A 16,697-nucleotide genomic window follows, 5' to 3' on the forward strand; every position below is an offset into this window, starting at 1 on the left:
TTGTGAATTATGTGATAGTTTACATGGGAGAACGTTAGCTTTATATTCATCCTATCTTATATCATTTCATTGCCATGGTTACAGTCCCCTCCATGCATCGTCAACCAACCAAAGGGTTTATATGCCCTGCAAGCCTGCCCCCTGGTAATCAGCACACAGCCCCTCTCCCTCTCTGGGTCTAGAGTCCTCAGCTGCTCTGTCTCTCCACGCCATCTTCTCTGCCTCCATCTCTGACATCAGTGTTCCTCTTGGTAGGGTCCCACACTCTGCTCTTCTCCTTGATGGTCCCAGGGACCTCTGTGGAACAAAGTTTTTGGGACCTTCATTTGTTGATGGACACAAATAAAAATGAGAAGAAATAGCTGCAAACATCTCTAAATATCAGAAAATGGAATATAAGAAATATTAATCTAGGAAAATTGCAAGTTGTCAAAAATGAAATTGAAAGCCTAAAGATCAATATCAGAGGCACTGTTGTTGTTAGGTGCTATTGAGTCAGTTCCATCTCATACTACCCTGTGCGTAACAGAACAAAACACTGCCTGGTCTTGTACCATCTTCACAATTGTTGTTATGTTTGAGCCCATTCCTGCTGCAACTGTGTCAGTCCAACCCTTTGGTTTGGATTTTACCTGGATTTACCTACATTTTACCAAGTTTGATGTCTTTCTTCAGGGATTGGTCGCTTCTGATAACATGTTCAAAGTAAGAGAGACAAAATCTTCCCTTTATGGCTTCTCGGGAGCATTCTGGCTGCACTTCATCTAAAACAGATTTGTTTGTTCTTCTGGTAACCCATGGTACTTTTAACATTCTACCCCAACAGCGTCATACAAATGTATTGATTCTTCTATAGTCTTCCTTATTTATTGTTCAACTGAAAACACAATGGCTTGAGTCTGGCACACCTTGTCCTCAGACGAATATCTTTGCTTTTGAAATGGTTGAACATTGATAATTTATTTTTGGTACTGTGACTCTGGATAGTCCTACCATCTTCCTTTTTTTTTTTTTTTTAAAGTTTTTATTATGAATTGAGTGATAGTTTACATGGGAGAACTTTGGTTTTACACTCCTCATTTCATTGCAATGCTTACAGTCTCCTCTGTGCATCATCGTTCAACAATATTTGCTTCTATTTTTTCTGATTTTAAGGGGGAGCTGGGAGGTGTACACAGAAACACTCAGGAGGAATAGGTGTTCATTTCAACAGCCAAAGGGCACATTCTGCAAGACTGCCTCCTGGCCGCCAGTACCAGCACACAGCCTTTTTCTGAAATTAATGATCTTTACCAAAATTTTGCTTGCATATGAGATTATTTTTCAATAATTTCCACATCTGTTAGATCACCTTTCTTTGGAATAGGCACAAATATGAATATCTTCCAGTTGGTTGGCACTGCATCTGTTTATTGAAACATTTTAATTAGTATTCTCTCAGCTCCTGAAGCCTTGTTTTTCCCCCACCAATGCCTTCAGTGCAGCTTGGACTTATTCTTTCAATGCCATCTTTCAGAAGAGGACATGGAAAGAAGGGTATCGTTATTGACATCAGATGGACCTTGACTAAAAGCAGTGAATATCAGAAAGATGTTTACTTACGTCTTATTGACTATACACAGGCATTTAACTAAGTGGATCCTAACAAATTATGGATAACATTGTGAAGAATGGAAATACCAGAACATTTAATTGTGCACATGTGGAGCCTATATATAACAAGAGATAGTCATTTAAACTATTTAAAAAGGAGCTCTGGTAGTGTAGCGGATTATGAGCTGAGCTACTAACTGCAAGGTCAGCAGTTGGAATCTACCAGCCGTTCTGTGAGAGAATGCTGAGGCTTTCTGCTCCTGTAAAAATTTACAGCCTTGGAAAACCTATACAAGGTCACCATGAGTGGAACTGACTCCACCACAGCACATAAACAACAACAGTCATTTAACAGAACAAGGGGATACATTTGCATGGTTTATTGCCATACTTACTCAGCCTGTATGCTAAACAAATAATCCAAGAAGCTGAACTATATGAAAAAAGAACATAGCCTCAGGATTAGAGTAAGGCTCATTAACAACCTGCGATATGCAGATGACAGAACCTTGCTTGGCTTGGCAAAAAGCAAAGAGGACTTGAAACACTTGCTGTTGAAGCTCAAAGAATACAGTCTTCAGTATTCAACTTAATGTAAAGAAAGCAAAATCCTCACAACTGGACCAATAAACAATATCATAATAAACCGAGAAAAGATTGAAGTTGTCAAGGATTTTATTTTACTTGGATCCATAATTGGTACATATGGTAGCAGTCAAATCAAAGGATATGTTGCACTGGACATATCTACTGCAAAAGACTTGTTTAAAGTTATTAAAGAGCAAAGATGTTACCTTGAGGTACACCTCAACCAGGCTATGGTATTTTCAATTACCTCATATGCAACCACAAGGTTGGCAGTTCAAACCAACTAGCCGCTTCATGAGTCTTTTCTGCTCCTGTGAAGATTACAGCCTTGGAAACCTTATGCAGGATTATAAGTAGAAATCGATTTAGTGGCAGTGGGTTTTCATGTGCATTTGAAAACTGGACAGTGAATAAGGAAGACTGAAGAATAATTGATGCTTTTGATAATGGTGTTGGTAAAGAATATTGAATATATCAGGACTTCCAGAAGAATAAACAAATCTGTCTTGGAAGAATTACACTCAGAATGAATGCTACTTAGAAGCAAGAATGGCGAGACTTCATTTCACATACTTTGCACATGTTGTCAGAAGGGACCAGTCTTTGGAGGGCATCATTCTAAGTAAAGGGTGAATGAAAAAGAGAAAGACTTTCAATGAATTGGATTCACACAGTGGGCTAAACAGTGACAATTGTGAGTATGGTACAGGACTGAGCAGTCTCTGTTTACATAGGGACTTTGTGAGTTGTAACTGACCTAACCATACCTAACAACAGCATTCTGATTTTCAGGGAAAAAAGTATTTAGTTTTAAAAGTTGGTAACTTTTCTGTCTTCTCCTCACACTTTCCCAGTGTTAAGGTGATTATTAATGTAAGTGTTAACAGCAAATATTCAAAAATTCCCTAAAGTGGTATCTGCAAATAAAACCTAGTAGTATATTTAAAAGGAAAATGTACAATTAATAAGTATTTGAATACAGTGATTCTTAGGGAAAAAACTTACAGATTTGTCAAACTTGTATGAAGATAAGGATGAAACAACTGAGGTATATACATAAAGGAAGACTTGACTAATTAGAGACTTATGCTATATTTCTGTGTGGAAACTATCAATTTTGTTAAGGACTGTTGTTGTTAAGTACTGTGGAGTCGGTTCCGACTCACAGTGACCCTGCACAGGGTTTCCAAGGCTGCAAATCTTTATGGGAGCAGAAAGCCTATCTTTCTCCTGCGGAACATCTGGTAGTTTCGAACTGCCGACCTTGAGGTTAGCAGCCCGACTCGTAACCACTACGATACCAGAGCTCCTTTGTTAATGCCTAGACCTGTACAGATTTATCTGTGAATTTTAAACACAATCTAAATTGAAACTGTAGTACTATTATTATTTCTGGAGCTTACTAAAATACTTCTAAATGTCATTTGCAAGAATTAACCTGTTATTCAGACCTTTATATTATACTGCAAAAAAAAAAAAAAAATCATTTACATTTTTAAAGACTTAGACTTTATTTTTATAGAAAATAGAATATGTACATATAGGAGAGTTGAGTTGTTCTAGCAGTAGTGTTTAGGATGTACAAAGTGCTGTTTTTTTTATACCAAGTTCAGTGCCGTGACCACACTGAGATGACTCCTCACCCCACTGCTTTGTTTTCTGTAGGATGCCGGCAGCCAGCAGGTGGGGTTTCTGCTGGGCAGCTGTGGGGTTGCCCTGGCCCTGACCACAGATGCTTGTCAGAAAGGCCTCCCCAAAGCACAGACTGGAGAGGTGGTGACCTTCAAAGGTGGGGCTCTCAGGGTAAGGGGAGGTCAGTATTGTGGTTGTTGTTCTTTGTCGAACTATGCCTTCTAGGCCTACTTTTCCAAAATTTAAGTATTACAGTCTTTACCAAAATCTTGAAGTCCTTGTGAATGTTCATTTTCAATAGCTGCCATGTAAGCACAGCTGGTTCTGACTGTCTAGATCTGTGCTATCTGGTATAGTAGTCAGAGGTCTTGTGTAGCTGTTTAAATACAAATGAAAATTAAACAAGACTAAAAATTCTGTTCCTCAGTTGCCCTTCCCACATTTTAAGTGCTCAGTCACTAGTGAATGCTGAGTTGGGGCTCCGGATGTGAGGAGCAGAGACCCTTTGACGCACACTTGTGCAGTGTTACTTTGTACTGTTGGCAGGTTGGCCTCCCCTCGCCTGGCTGGTGATTGATGGGAAACATCTGGCAAAGCCCCCTAAGGACTGGCACCCGTCAGCTCAGGATGCAGGGGACGGGACTGCCTACATTGAGGTAACTAAGAAGCTAAGAAGCATGCTGAATCATACCCCAGATGATCAGGTTTTGCTTTTCATAGGCGGATAAGCTGTGTATGTATGAGAGGGCTGCAAAAAGTTTGTAAAAAAATAGAATTGAAAGATAGTGGAAAGAAAGATTGTGAAAGAAAGTCTCACAAACTTTTTAAAAGTCCCCTCATATAATTTCAAGTTAAATTTCTTCCTTATGTTTTATCTTCACTTTAGAAGTATAAAATGTACCCAACTCAATCTTTTTAGGCTTTATTGTTAGCTAATTCATCCCTAACTGGCTCTCCTGGGGTCACCAGTATTCTATGAGGAAATAGTCGCACAGTAGAAGTGTGCTAGAGAAAGCTTTCTGTGAGGAAGTATTCATTGAGGAAGTTTTTATACCTGCCCTGGGATAAGCCACAGAGGACTTGGAGATGAAATGCACACTTGATTTTTGTTGTTTTTTTAAAGTTTTTATTGTGAATTATGTGGGTTTACATGGGAGAACATCAGTTTTATATTGATCCTATCGTATTTTATTTCATTGCAATGATTACAATCCCTTCCATGTCATCCCCATAGGCCTGTCCCCCGGCCATCAGCACACAGCCCCTCTCCCTCTCTGAGTCCAGTGTCCCCAGCTGCTCCATCTGTCCACATCATCGTCTCTGCCTCCATTTCTGGCGTCACTGATTCTCTGGGTAGGGTCCTGCACTCTGCTCTTCTCACTTGATGGTCCCAACGACCTCCACTCCTGGACTGCAAAGTCAATCACTCCCCTCCTTTTGTTACAAAACATCTACCTTTACATTTCCGACCCTCACAGTTAGTCCTGATAGCAATTATTCAGTATTGTATCACAAGAGACCTATCCGCATCTCCTTTCATCAGCCCCACCCAGACAGATTGGATACTACTCAGTGGAGATTCTACCTTCCTCTGTACCCTCTGGATCTAAGTTCCGTCTTGAAAGCTTTTAAGCCAGTCACTTCTTGCCTTTGTAGCACCCCCATTTTGGATAGCTGATGTCTGAGTAGCCCATCCTGTCTACCCTGTGTACTGAGGGGGTGGGAGTGATCTTCACTGTAAAAATTTGTTCCCTTTTTTGAGCTACTACATCCATAAGTAGAGGTAAAGTTAATCAAATTGTAGCAGGTTACTCTTTTTTTTTCCCCCTCTTCTTTCTTCTTCTAGTCGAGATCTGATCATGTAGCCATTGAAGCCAGGTCAAGTGGGTACTATCTGCAAGTATGGGTATTCTTGTGCATCTCCCCTCACTTCATATCAGCTGGATGCTTCATTCTCTGCTTTAGTCCTCTGTGGCCATGTCACTGCCTCTGGACTCAGGAGTCCCCGGGTCTTGCCATACTGCTGGCCAATCAAGTCTCCATCCCGGTTCACAAGAGTCTGTTGAATGTGGTCAGACTTAGCTCCCAACTTCATTGCTGTTTTTCACCCTCTTCCCTTTATCGGTGACCAACGTGGTTACCAGCTAGACCACATGACTGCTCGTGTTTTCCCCTTGAGTCTTAGTCTTGGAAGGGATTTGCTCTGAGGAGACCTGACCACTTGCCTTGATGGCTCCCGGGGAACAGCTTGCTTATTCTTCTAGTTGTCAGTCAGACTGCCGTTGTTGTTTTTCATTTTTCCTGCCTGTCATTCATTCTTTCATGAAGTATCTTCTGTTCGTCTAGCCACTCCAGGCTGGTCTACTTGCCCTTTCAAGTGGCAGTTTCCCACTCAGAGGATTCTGGATGGGGTTTAGGATTCCACCTATGGTCTTATGCAATACAAAGGCTCCACAGGAAGCCTCCTTCACTGGGCAAGTTCTAGCCCTTTTAGTAATCTAATCAGTTATAGGCTGAAGATTTACATGCTTTCTATTGTGATGTTTCTGGCTATTCCTTTCTCTCCCCATCAAGTGTCTGTTTTACAGTGGTATGAAAGGGAAACCAAGATTCAAAAGACAGCCAAGCATCTTAACATTATTCCCCTCTTTCACTCATTCAAACCATGCCTTAATCCCTTTATCCTGAAGCCCTATTGTTCCAAGGTTGTGCATATATCATCATTTACCTCTGTCCCACTTAGCCCATGCAAACCTGCCTAACTGTTCTCCCATCTGCCTTATTCTTCCATTCCCTTCCCCCTTCTTGTGTATTATCATCCCCCCCCCCATTACCCAAGCTATCCCGTGTCTATTCCCTACCCTGTGCTCTGTCTTCCCCTTCCTCCCTCCCTTCACCTCATCCCATACATCCATGTCACCAGCAAATATAAATATAATTTTTTTCCCCCTTTTAGGGTGGGTTTTTTTCCTAAGCATTTACAGTAATGGTCCTATGCAATATTTCTCCTTTATGACTGACTAATTTCACTCAATCATAATGTCCTCAAGGTTCATCCATGTTATGTGGTGGCTTGCAGCTTCCTTGTTGTTCTTCAAGGTAGCATAGTATTCCATTGTGTGTGTGTACCACAGTTTGTTTATCCATTCTTCAATTGATGGCATGCACTCTGATTTGTAAGACAAGTTCTCAAGTAGATGGCGCTCATCAGCCTTCATTTTTTCTGCTGTTGCCTTAGAAATATTACGTAATAGCTTTTTCTCTACAATTATTGTTATTTTTTATTTTAGTATAAAACCAGCAAAGAAGGCAGTACGGTGGGAATCACGGTGTCTCATGCATCCCTGTTAGCCCAATGTCGTGCTTTGACCCAGACATGCGGTTATTCTGAAGGTAAAGTGACAGAGCAGGGGTGGGCCTTCTAGCTGAACTTTATAAGGTACTTCACTGAGAGCCGTTGTGCTACGGGTTAGAATCCATCACTGGATTGCACTTTTGCCCTTTAACCCAGTTATACCAAGCAATGAAATGCTCTAGTGCCTATAACCACAGCTGTGGGTCTTGAGTGTTATGTTGTTCTATGTCAGTCACCTCATGGTTGCTGTAACCTTTGCTTAGGAACCATAGTTGATTATAGCTCCAGGCTCCGCCCTTAGAGGACCCTCTTTTCCCTCTCTGCATGGCAAATCTAGGTCCCTTGTATGGGACACAGCTGGGGACTCTTAACTAGAGGCATGTGCAGTGAACCCTTATGCCTTGTACCTAGTCCAGGTCTCTAAAGTAAACCAGTTACACTCCTGGTTGAGAAAATGGAAACAAGAACTTTTGGATCTTTGGGAAGGAAATTAGTACTGAGTCTCTCAAAAGATATAGGGCACAGCCTCTGGAGGGTGAGCAAAGGAGGAATCTGGGTGTAGAGTTGAGAGTTGTTGTTGTTGTTGTTGTTAAGTGCCATCGAGTCCAACTCTAAGCGACCCTGTTTAGGATTTCCAGGGAGCAGTTGGTGAGTTTAAACTGCCAACCTTAATGTTTAAACCAACCTTGCGGTCTACTGCTTTATTGTTCAGTGCCATACCATGAGAATTACGATGATTCCTCATCTCCACCTCTTTATTCTAAAAGTGTATTTACCCAGAACATTTGATTAAAATATGTAATGATGCCTCCTGTAATTTCTTAGGTATATTCCTTAAATTATCAGATTAATGAGCAACGCAGTTTTCTGTTTTAATCCAAAGTTATATGCCAGCTTTTTCTCAGTAATTTGAATAGATAATCAAGAATATTGATTAACTGGTGCATGATATTTTGAAATACTATATGTGCCTTCTAAAATTCTTATATATCAATGATGTATTTATCTCAGAATTCCTCTAAAATATGCACAGGACTTTTTGAAGAGTGTTGCCTAGTAGTGTAACCGTCTTTGTCCACTTTCAGCTGAAACACTAACAAATGTGCTGGATTTTAAAAGGGATGCTGGTCTGTGGCATGGAGTATTAACGGTGAGTGTTGTTTGTTAAGTAATTTAAGTGTCAGGAAAAGTGATTCTAATGTTTTCATACCAATATACTTTGTCAATCCTGTTGTTCAATATGTAATTAATCTTTAGTATATACTGACTAACTCGAGCGATATGCTTGAAATATTTCTGTTAGAAACTCATCGTCTTAATTTATGTTTAATTTTCTGGTATAGCTTAGTATTGTAACATTCTGGAGGTTAAGTGAGGATCCAGTGTATCCCTCGAATGAACTCATTTCTCCTCCAGAGCGTCATGAACAGGATGCACGTCATCAGTATCCCTTATGCTCTGATGAAAGTCAACCCACTCTCCTGGATTCAGAAAGTGTGTGCATATAAAGGTAACAGGAATGTGTCATGGCCACTTGATTCATTGTTTCAAAAAAAAATCTCATCAACTTCAACTTGGTGATTTAGAAAAAAATTAAGCCAGCCCTGCATCCCTGGAGATACATGTGGAAGCCTGGATGGCCAGGGTTAGTCTGGGCTGTCCACGCCAGTTGTCATGGTCCTGCCCCTCAGACTATTCTGTAGACTGTGGAATGTGCCCACAGACTATGCTGTGTGCTGTGCTCCAAGCTCCTGATTCTCTGCTCTCTCAAGTGTTCCTGTACATTAGTACTCCCCATCTTAGTATTTGAAATGGTTTTAGTGTGAAACCACCAGAAGCAAAGCTGCTTATTCAGATTCAGAAGGTGATCTGTATCTCAAGTAAACCATGGATGATCCTAGCCCGACATCTTCTGCAGGGCAGTCCTAAGCCTTCAGAGGAGCAAACAGAAGCTCCTTGCAAGCTACTTAGTCGGAGGCACTCTCTCTATTCCATGGACTGTGTGCAGTGCGTGCTGTGGGACTGTCTACCACCTGAGGCTGGCCAGACCTGGTGCTCTTTTACATGGGCTGGTCCTCAGCCTCCCACTTGTCTCTTGTGGCTATGATGATTGTAAATATCAATGCCTGGGGTGGGATGGGGTGGAGAGGGCAGGCATGTGCTCTGCAGGTGCTTTGGCAAGTATGATCTTTGGTCTTCAAAGCATCTGTCTGTTGGTCCTACTTTATGGAGATTGCTTGGGTGGGGTGAAGGACTTGGTGTACAGCACAGCCAGGGTCGAGGCCCAGGCCAGTCTTCAAGTCCACAGTCCTCCCACCACCACCTGTCTTTCCCACTTCTTCCTCCTCCCCCTGGTTTCTCAGGCTCCCAGCTGCATGCAGCCAGCACAGAAACATTCACCCCTGAGTAGAATGAAGGGGCCCTTACATAGGGTTAGTAACGGCAGAGATAGGGCAGAATGCTATAAGATGAGAAAAGAGCAAAATAAAGCTCTGAAAGCATTAAAGTTGAAAATGGGTTCCAATTTATTATATTGGAATTCATGCCAAAGTTGATTTTTTAAAAAAAACTTTTTATTTATTGTGAATTGGGTAACGATATATAGAGCAGATCATCTTTCCATTCAACAAGTCACACACATTTTATTTCATCTCGTTGATTGCAGTCCTCACAGTGAAGCATCTCTTATCCCACTTTTCTGTGTTTCCTGTTTCCATGCCTCCAAAGTTGATTTTTTAAGAAGTGAGATGAGTTTGGGTAGGCAATATGCATGCTTGACAGTTGGAGAGAAGAGGGCATGTGAGTGGAAGATGAGTTCACTCCCTCTCCTTATGGGACTGCAGTGCTGTGTGGGCCCATGACACTCAGCAATGGCAGTATGTGTGTGTGACACATACACACACACCTGTCTCCTCTGCAGCCCGTGCAGCCCTGGTGAAGTCCCGTGACATGCACTGGTCTCTCCTAGCCCAACGAGGTCAAAGGGACATCAGCCTCAGCTCACTGCGGATGCTGATTGTGGCCGATGGTGCTAACCCATGTAAGTATGTGGTCCTGTCCAGTGCCCTGTGTGTCCTCCTAGTCACTGACTCTTCAGATGGAGCAAGTTTGTATCGATAAACTATCCGGAGCAGCAAAATAAGGAGTGCTACCCGGAAGTGTCATATACAATAGAAGTGTTCCGTGGTGTCTGACACACACAGGCATCTTGTCGGCAACTCTTCATGCTTGTTTGTAAGGTCCCCTAAACCAAAAGCAACATTGATGAAGGTCCCTAATGGAAAAGTAATTTTTCTTAAGAAATTACCAGAATACAGTTATGGAATGGTAGCAGTGTCTTCTCTTTCCTCTGTGGACCTCATCTTGAGCCCCTGCCCAGCTTCCTGCCCTGAGCTTTCCTCTCTGAGATTCTCCCCTAGTACCCACCCCAAGCCCTCCTCCCTGAGCCCTGAACTCTCCACCATTGGTCCTGTGCCCCTTCCGCAGTGCCAGCTGATACCTGCAACCAAGTCTCTTCATTTATTTGTGCCCTTGCTGGTATGGGGGAGGAGAGGTATCTAGCACCAGCACTTCAGGACTGAGTATAATGTGTCTGATATATATGGGCTGGATATATGTATACTACTGAATCCTGACCCCTGGTCATGACTTGGGGGCCTCCATGAGGGATACATTCTGGAGACACACTTGAAATGACAGGCACTCCTAGGTGCCCCACAGAGTGGGGCTGTTCAGGAGTAAGGTGTTGTGTGGCAGATCCTGTGGAGTCAGTCAGTGTTTGGCAGAGAGAGTGCTCATCTCTGGGTGGGGGTGCAGGGGTTGTGCTTGGCCCACTGTCATTGTGAACGCTTATCTCCAGAGGGTGTGCCTGGCTCAGCTCCACAAATATCAGCTCTCTACCAACCTGCTCAGAGCACTCATGCTGGTCCATTCAGATCAGGACTTCATGAAGAGCAGGGCTCAGTTATATGTGTGAGTCTCCTTAGCAAAAGTGTGCTATAATAAGAAACACCTGTCTCCTTATTGCACTGTTGTTGTTAAGTGCTGTTGAATCAGTTCCAACCCATAGTGACCCTGTGTAGGGTTTCTAAGGTGAGCTTGTACCACTGACCTTGTGGTTCAAACCAACTTTGTAGTCCAGCACATTAGCCCACAGCACCACACCAGGACTCCCCTTACTGCATTACCTTACTGAAAATACATCCTGCCTCTTTATCTGTGAGCCTGCCCTATAGCACCTGCTGCCCTGTGTTGTCACTGTGACCATGCATCACTGTGAGGTTCAAATGCTGGGCAGCATGTGGCTCAGACATGGTGACCTCTGCCCCTTGTCACCTCCCATGACCAGCCTCTTACCTTATCTCTTGCAGGGTCCATCTCCTCCTGTGACGCCTTCCTCAATGTTTTCCAGTCCAGAGGTTTGAGGCCAGAGGTCATCTGCCCCTGTGCCAGTTCCCCTGAGGCGCTCACGGTGGCTGTTCGAAGGTAGTGTCCTTCCCACCTGGAGGCATGTCCACACAAACACTGATTTCCCTCTGGTGTCAGATGTTTATTTGGTAACCAAACACATGGGAGTGGTGTGTTTGCTACCTCTTTGTTTGTTCTCAGATTCCCATGTAGCATGCGCTCAGGGTGGCATTGTCTGCCCGGCAACACATCACCCTGTCCCCACAAAGCCTGCAGGAGGTGTGGCCTCCCTGGAGCCTCTGTCTGGACCCTTGCCAGCTCTACCATAGTATGCTTCCTCTCACTAGGAATTTAGGGAGGAAAGGGGTCAGTGCTTTGTTTAGAACGTGATGTCTGTGGGTCCAGAAGTCAGTTTGCCAGTGAAGGGTGGGTCCTGCCTCATTCCATTTGTGCTCACCAGTTACACACTGCTTTGCCACTCACCTTTATGCATGATAGGATTGGGGTAGCGTCTCCTAAGGTTCTTGTTCTCATCACGTAGGGTCCCTGTCACCTCTGTTCTTAGCCACATAATCACTGTAATGTGGGAACTGATCCTGACACAATGGTGGTTGGCTGCACACCCACCAGCTATGACCAGTCTATATGAAGCCCCTGCCGGGTGACTGGCACCCCGGCCACACCTTGAAAAAGCCCTGCTGCCCTTCTATGGCCGTCTCCCGTATGCTTCTCTGTGTGTGGGCACCTCGAGCCCTGTCCTTACACTGCAGTACCTCGGCTATACCTGCACTGGTCCTCAGACCTTGTCAGACTGAGGACTTTTACACCCAGCTTGTTCTCACCTGCAGCCCTTCTCATACCAGTACACCTGGACTGGTATGCTCACTGTCACATGTGTCCTCTTTGGGTTTGCCATCCTCAAGTTAGTTACTGGAAATCAGTCTTAGTTGTAGTTTTGTATCATATTCATACATATAAATAGAATGTTCTCACATATACGCGGATACTTAATAATCTTACATTCTTTTTCATAAATTAACATTAAAAGAACATTCTTTTCTTCACAACTGCAAATTATTCTTCATTCCTTTAACTTATGGGGGTTTGTTTTATGTGGCAGTTAATTTTTCTCTTAGCAGAGCAGAAGTCAGGGCCTCTGTTACTCAGTGTCCTGGTTACTGTGGCTGCCTGAGAAAGCACCTTGTGGTGAAGCCATAGCTCCACTGTGTTAACACTCATGCCTCTGTGAGTCAGGAGTTGGGAGGACCCAGCCAGGCAGTGTGGCTTACAGGGAGATGATGCCTGAACTGGACGTGTGGGGATGAGATAGCTGGAGCTGTCTGACATGTCTCTGCATGATCTCAGGCCTCCCCAACCTCCAGACTCCTCACAGCAGATAGTGGCAGAACAGCCACACTGCTAACCTGACTGAACATCAGCTCACTCAGCTCCAGGCAGTGTCCCAAGACAGCAAGGGAGAGTGGATGACCTTTGTGACCTGTCCTTGGAGGTCACATAGCGTCACTTCTACTGGTCATAGTGGTCACAGCCTTCCCTGATCGGGAAGGGGCTATAGACTCCTCTTTGGTAAGGGATGTCAAGGCCACACACCATCTGTCCTACTCAATCTCTGTACCATATGCAACTGAGGGCACAAATCAGAGGTACAATACTCTTGTATTTCCCATAGAGTAAATCAGGTGTCGGTTCTGTTTTCCAGGCCACCTGATATGGGGGGGCCTCCTCCAAGAAAAGCTGTTTTGTCAATGAGCGGTCTCAGCTATGGTGTGATCCGAGTCGACACTGAGGAGAAGCTGGCAGTGCTGACTGTGCAGGACGTTGGCCAGGTGATGCCGGGAGGTAAGGGTGCTGCTAAGGGACATTTGGTCTTGAGCAGGTATCACAGCTGAGGGGCCAAGACACTTGGGGTGGGTTCAGTGGTGCTTCATAACTTGAGGTGGAAGTTCTAAACCTACTTCTGAATGCCAGTAGGCAATCTGCTAAATAAAATGTGCATCGTATGTGCCATAAAGTCCCTTCTTAGGGGAGTATGCTGCATTTAAAATATAGTTTGTTGTTGTTGTTATTGTTACGTGCCGTGGAGTCGGTTCCGACTCATAGCGACCCTGTACAGGCCAAGGCTGTAAATCTTTACGGGAGCAGAAAGCATCATCTTTCACCCGCGGAATAGCTGGTAGTTTCGAACTGCTGACCTTGAGATTGGCAGCCCGACTCGTAACCACTACACTACCAGAGCGTACTACACCTGCAAACACAGAGAAGGTCAAGTCTTGGTGAATAATCCATTTAAATGTATTCTTCGTCCACAATTTTGAGGATCTTTTCTCTCTTAGCTAATGTATGTGTGGTGAAGGTTGAAGGTACCCCTTATCTCTGTAAAACGGATGAAGTTGGGGAAATCTGTGTCAACTCCAGCGCCACAGGCACAGCATACTATGGACTACTTGGGATCACAAAGAATGTTTTTGAGGTCTGTGCTTTCCCTCACTATGTTAATTCAAACCTGGGCACCTACGGGTCACCCACAGTACATGGTACATGGGGCAGGCCCTGTCCTCAGCCTGATGCCACATCTGTATTCTGTGCAGACTGTCCCCCTCACCGCAGGAGGTTCTCCCGTCTCCAACAGGCCATTCACCAGGACTGGGCTGCTGGGCTTCATTGGACCGGTGAGTGCGTCTTCAGTCTACATCCAGGACCCTTATTTGGAGAGGTGGGCTTTCTCATGACAGCTAATTGGCATGGGTCATAGGTGTCTGTGGGAACGTTGGTCAATTCCCTCTGGCCTCTCCTGCACATTGCCTTGCCAATGAGGGGTCGTGCCAGTACCTGTGTGGGAACAGCCTATAGATAAAGTGTGCATCCTACACATGTAGTCAGGGGTGGAAGCACTTGGGACCGAAGTCCCAGGTTTGGGCACTGTGCTTCAGTAAGAGGGCTCCAGTTTTCTTGAGCCTGTAATAGTTTTTTCCATTGCTTGTCAGGTACATGGACATTTATTCTATCATCCTTTACCATTTTGATGTCTGAAGTATCTCTAAATACCTTTATCAGTATTGCCTTAGCCCAGAGGTGTTCATTTAGGGGATTTCCCCCCCGAGAGGACACTGGCCAACATCTGGAGACATTTTTGGTTGTCACAATAGGGGTGGTAGTACTCCTGGCACTAGAGAGTATCTGGGATGTTGCTATATATCCTATAATGCACAGGATGGTTCTGGAGATCTGCTGACTTAGAGCATCACTGGAGTCAAGCATGTCCTTGCCCAGTAGTAGCCAAAGTCCTATATAGATTCACCCAGAGGTCTGCCCCAGTCCTTGCACATCCCCTTCTCTGAGCCTTTCCTTATGTTGTACTCCAAATGGCCCCCATGCCACCTGCAAGTCCCACTTGGGCTATAGGCACCCTTTACCCCACAGCGCCAGAGCACAGCCTGTCTGACCTGTGCTGACTGGTGTCCTTGCCCCCAGGACAACCTGGTGTTCGTCGTGGGCAAGCTGGATGGGCTGATGGCAGTTGGCGTGCGTAGACACAGCGCAGACGATGTGGTGGCCACTGCACTGGCCGTGGAGCCCATGAAGTTTGTCTACAGAGGCAGGTGATGCTGATGGGCCCCACTTGTGTGCTTTGGTACACCCCCCCACACACACATTAAGATTTGGAATGCTGTCTGAAGTAGAAAGAGAGGCTAGTAAATTTGAATATGCAAAACCTAGGAACTTCAGTACATCAGAAAATCTCATGAAGAGACGAAAAGAAAAAGCAAAGTATTTGTAGAAAGACTGCCAGTGTTAATATCCTTACCTTCTAAACTTCAGTCAGTTCCTTAAGAGGATTGGATCCAAATGTTTAGCTGGGCAAAGGAGTAGGGAGACAGATCAGTCCCAAAGGAAGACGAGACTAAGAGCAGATGAAAGTGTAAACTAAAACACAAAGTACCTTGAAATGTTTCATTTCTTTTGATCAAACCAGGACTCTGGGGCTTGGCCTCTATGGGGCCAAGGGTGAGGGTGCTCTGTCCCAAAGAAACTGACTCCTTCTGTTGGTTTTCACTTGGGGAAGGTGGGGGACTCAGCTGAGACCAGTGAATCAGGGAACCCTTGTTTTTGAAAATGTCTTAAAATAATCAAATGAACAAATTAATGTGGGCTCTGGTCTTTCCACACAGTTGTTTTGAAGAAACTGCAAAGGATGACAAGGAGAGGGGGGTAGCACCCGGGAGAACCCTAATGCGTGCTGCCATATGTCTAGGGATGGGACCATAGATGGCTATGAGTTCATAGTTTCAGGCACCATGCTTATCCCCCCAAGCCTTTCTTTGTCTTAGCATGTCTTCACCTGACCCTCAGCCCAAACTGGGGCACTGTCAGTGTCTCTGGGGATAGAGTCAGGGCAGCCACACTCTACTTCTGTGGACGTGAAGGGGCCACCTGCATGTGAACTCATACATCTGATGGTACCAGAGGCAAAAGCCCTGCCCTGGGTGCTTGCTGGATTGTCAGTGTGCCTCTGACTGAGTAGCCTTCACTTCCCTGTGAAAAAAGGGAAAAGCAGTACCCTTGAAATAAAAACCTCAAACCACACTGACTCATGTGCCATGGAGGAAAAGCAACCAAGAGTTAATATAAGCAAAGCTTAGAGACATTATAGTATGAAATAAGAGCAACAAATCATAGAGTTATTTAAAGTTGGAACATGGTAGATGGGATGAATAGTGTGGATGGGGAAAAGTGAGTTATAAGTCAGAAAGTCCATTTAAGGACTCACTCTAGAAGTAATGAAATAGTAAACTTGAAGATACATTTTTTTGGGGGAAAATGCAGTCAGTTGGCATTATGTAGTCCACAAAGATAATGTTCTGCATCCTACTTTGGTGAGTAATTAACTAGGGTTTGAAAAGCTTGCGAGCACCTGGCTAAGATGCAACTTTTGGTCTCTTCTTTTGTGGATCACAGAAGACTGAAGAAAATCAAAGATCCAAGGAGACAATTAGTCCAAAGGATTAACTTGAATAATAGTCTCCATTGACCTGAGACCAGTAGGTTAATGTGTCAAGACTGCAAAGCTGTTTGAACTGCAAGGTCTGTGGTTCAAGCTCAC

General features: G+C 44.2%; 1 protein-coding gene across 1 annotated transcript in view; it reads left to right on the top strand.

Moving 5' to 3' along the window:
• The window catches only part of DIP2A (DIP2 disco-interacting protein 2 homolog A (Drosophila)), a 183,560-nt gene that overhangs the window by 123,675 nt on the left and 43,188 nt on the right, over positions 1-16,697 (top strand). The window contains exons 10-20 of the mRNA XM_006876117.1: positions 3,847-3,970; positions 4,360-4,469; positions 7,104-7,206; positions 8,254-8,318; positions 8,585-8,678; positions 10,089-10,208; positions 11,539-11,653; positions 13,296-13,435; positions 13,930-14,066; positions 14,185-14,265; positions 15,068-15,195. Coding sequence (XP_006876179.1) covers positions 3,847-3,970; positions 4,360-4,469; positions 7,104-7,206; positions 8,254-8,318; positions 8,585-8,678; positions 10,089-10,208; positions 11,539-11,653; positions 13,296-13,435; positions 13,930-14,066; positions 14,185-14,265; positions 15,068-15,195 — 1,217 coding nt within the window. The remainder of the gene's footprint in view (positions 1-3,846; positions 3,971-4,359; positions 4,470-7,103; positions 7,207-8,253; positions 8,319-8,584; positions 8,679-10,088; positions 10,209-11,538; positions 11,654-13,295; positions 13,436-13,929; positions 14,067-14,184; positions 14,266-15,067; positions 15,196-16,697) is intronic.

This window comes from Chrysochloris asiatica, unplaced genomic scaffold (assembly GCF_000296735.1).
Source record: "Chrysochloris asiatica unplaced genomic scaffold, ChrAsi1.0 scaffold00354, whole genome shotgun sequence".
In the NCBI taxonomy this organism is placed as follows: Eukaryota; Metazoa; Chordata; class Mammalia; order Afrosoricida; family Chrysochloridae; genus Chrysochloris; species Chrysochloris asiatica.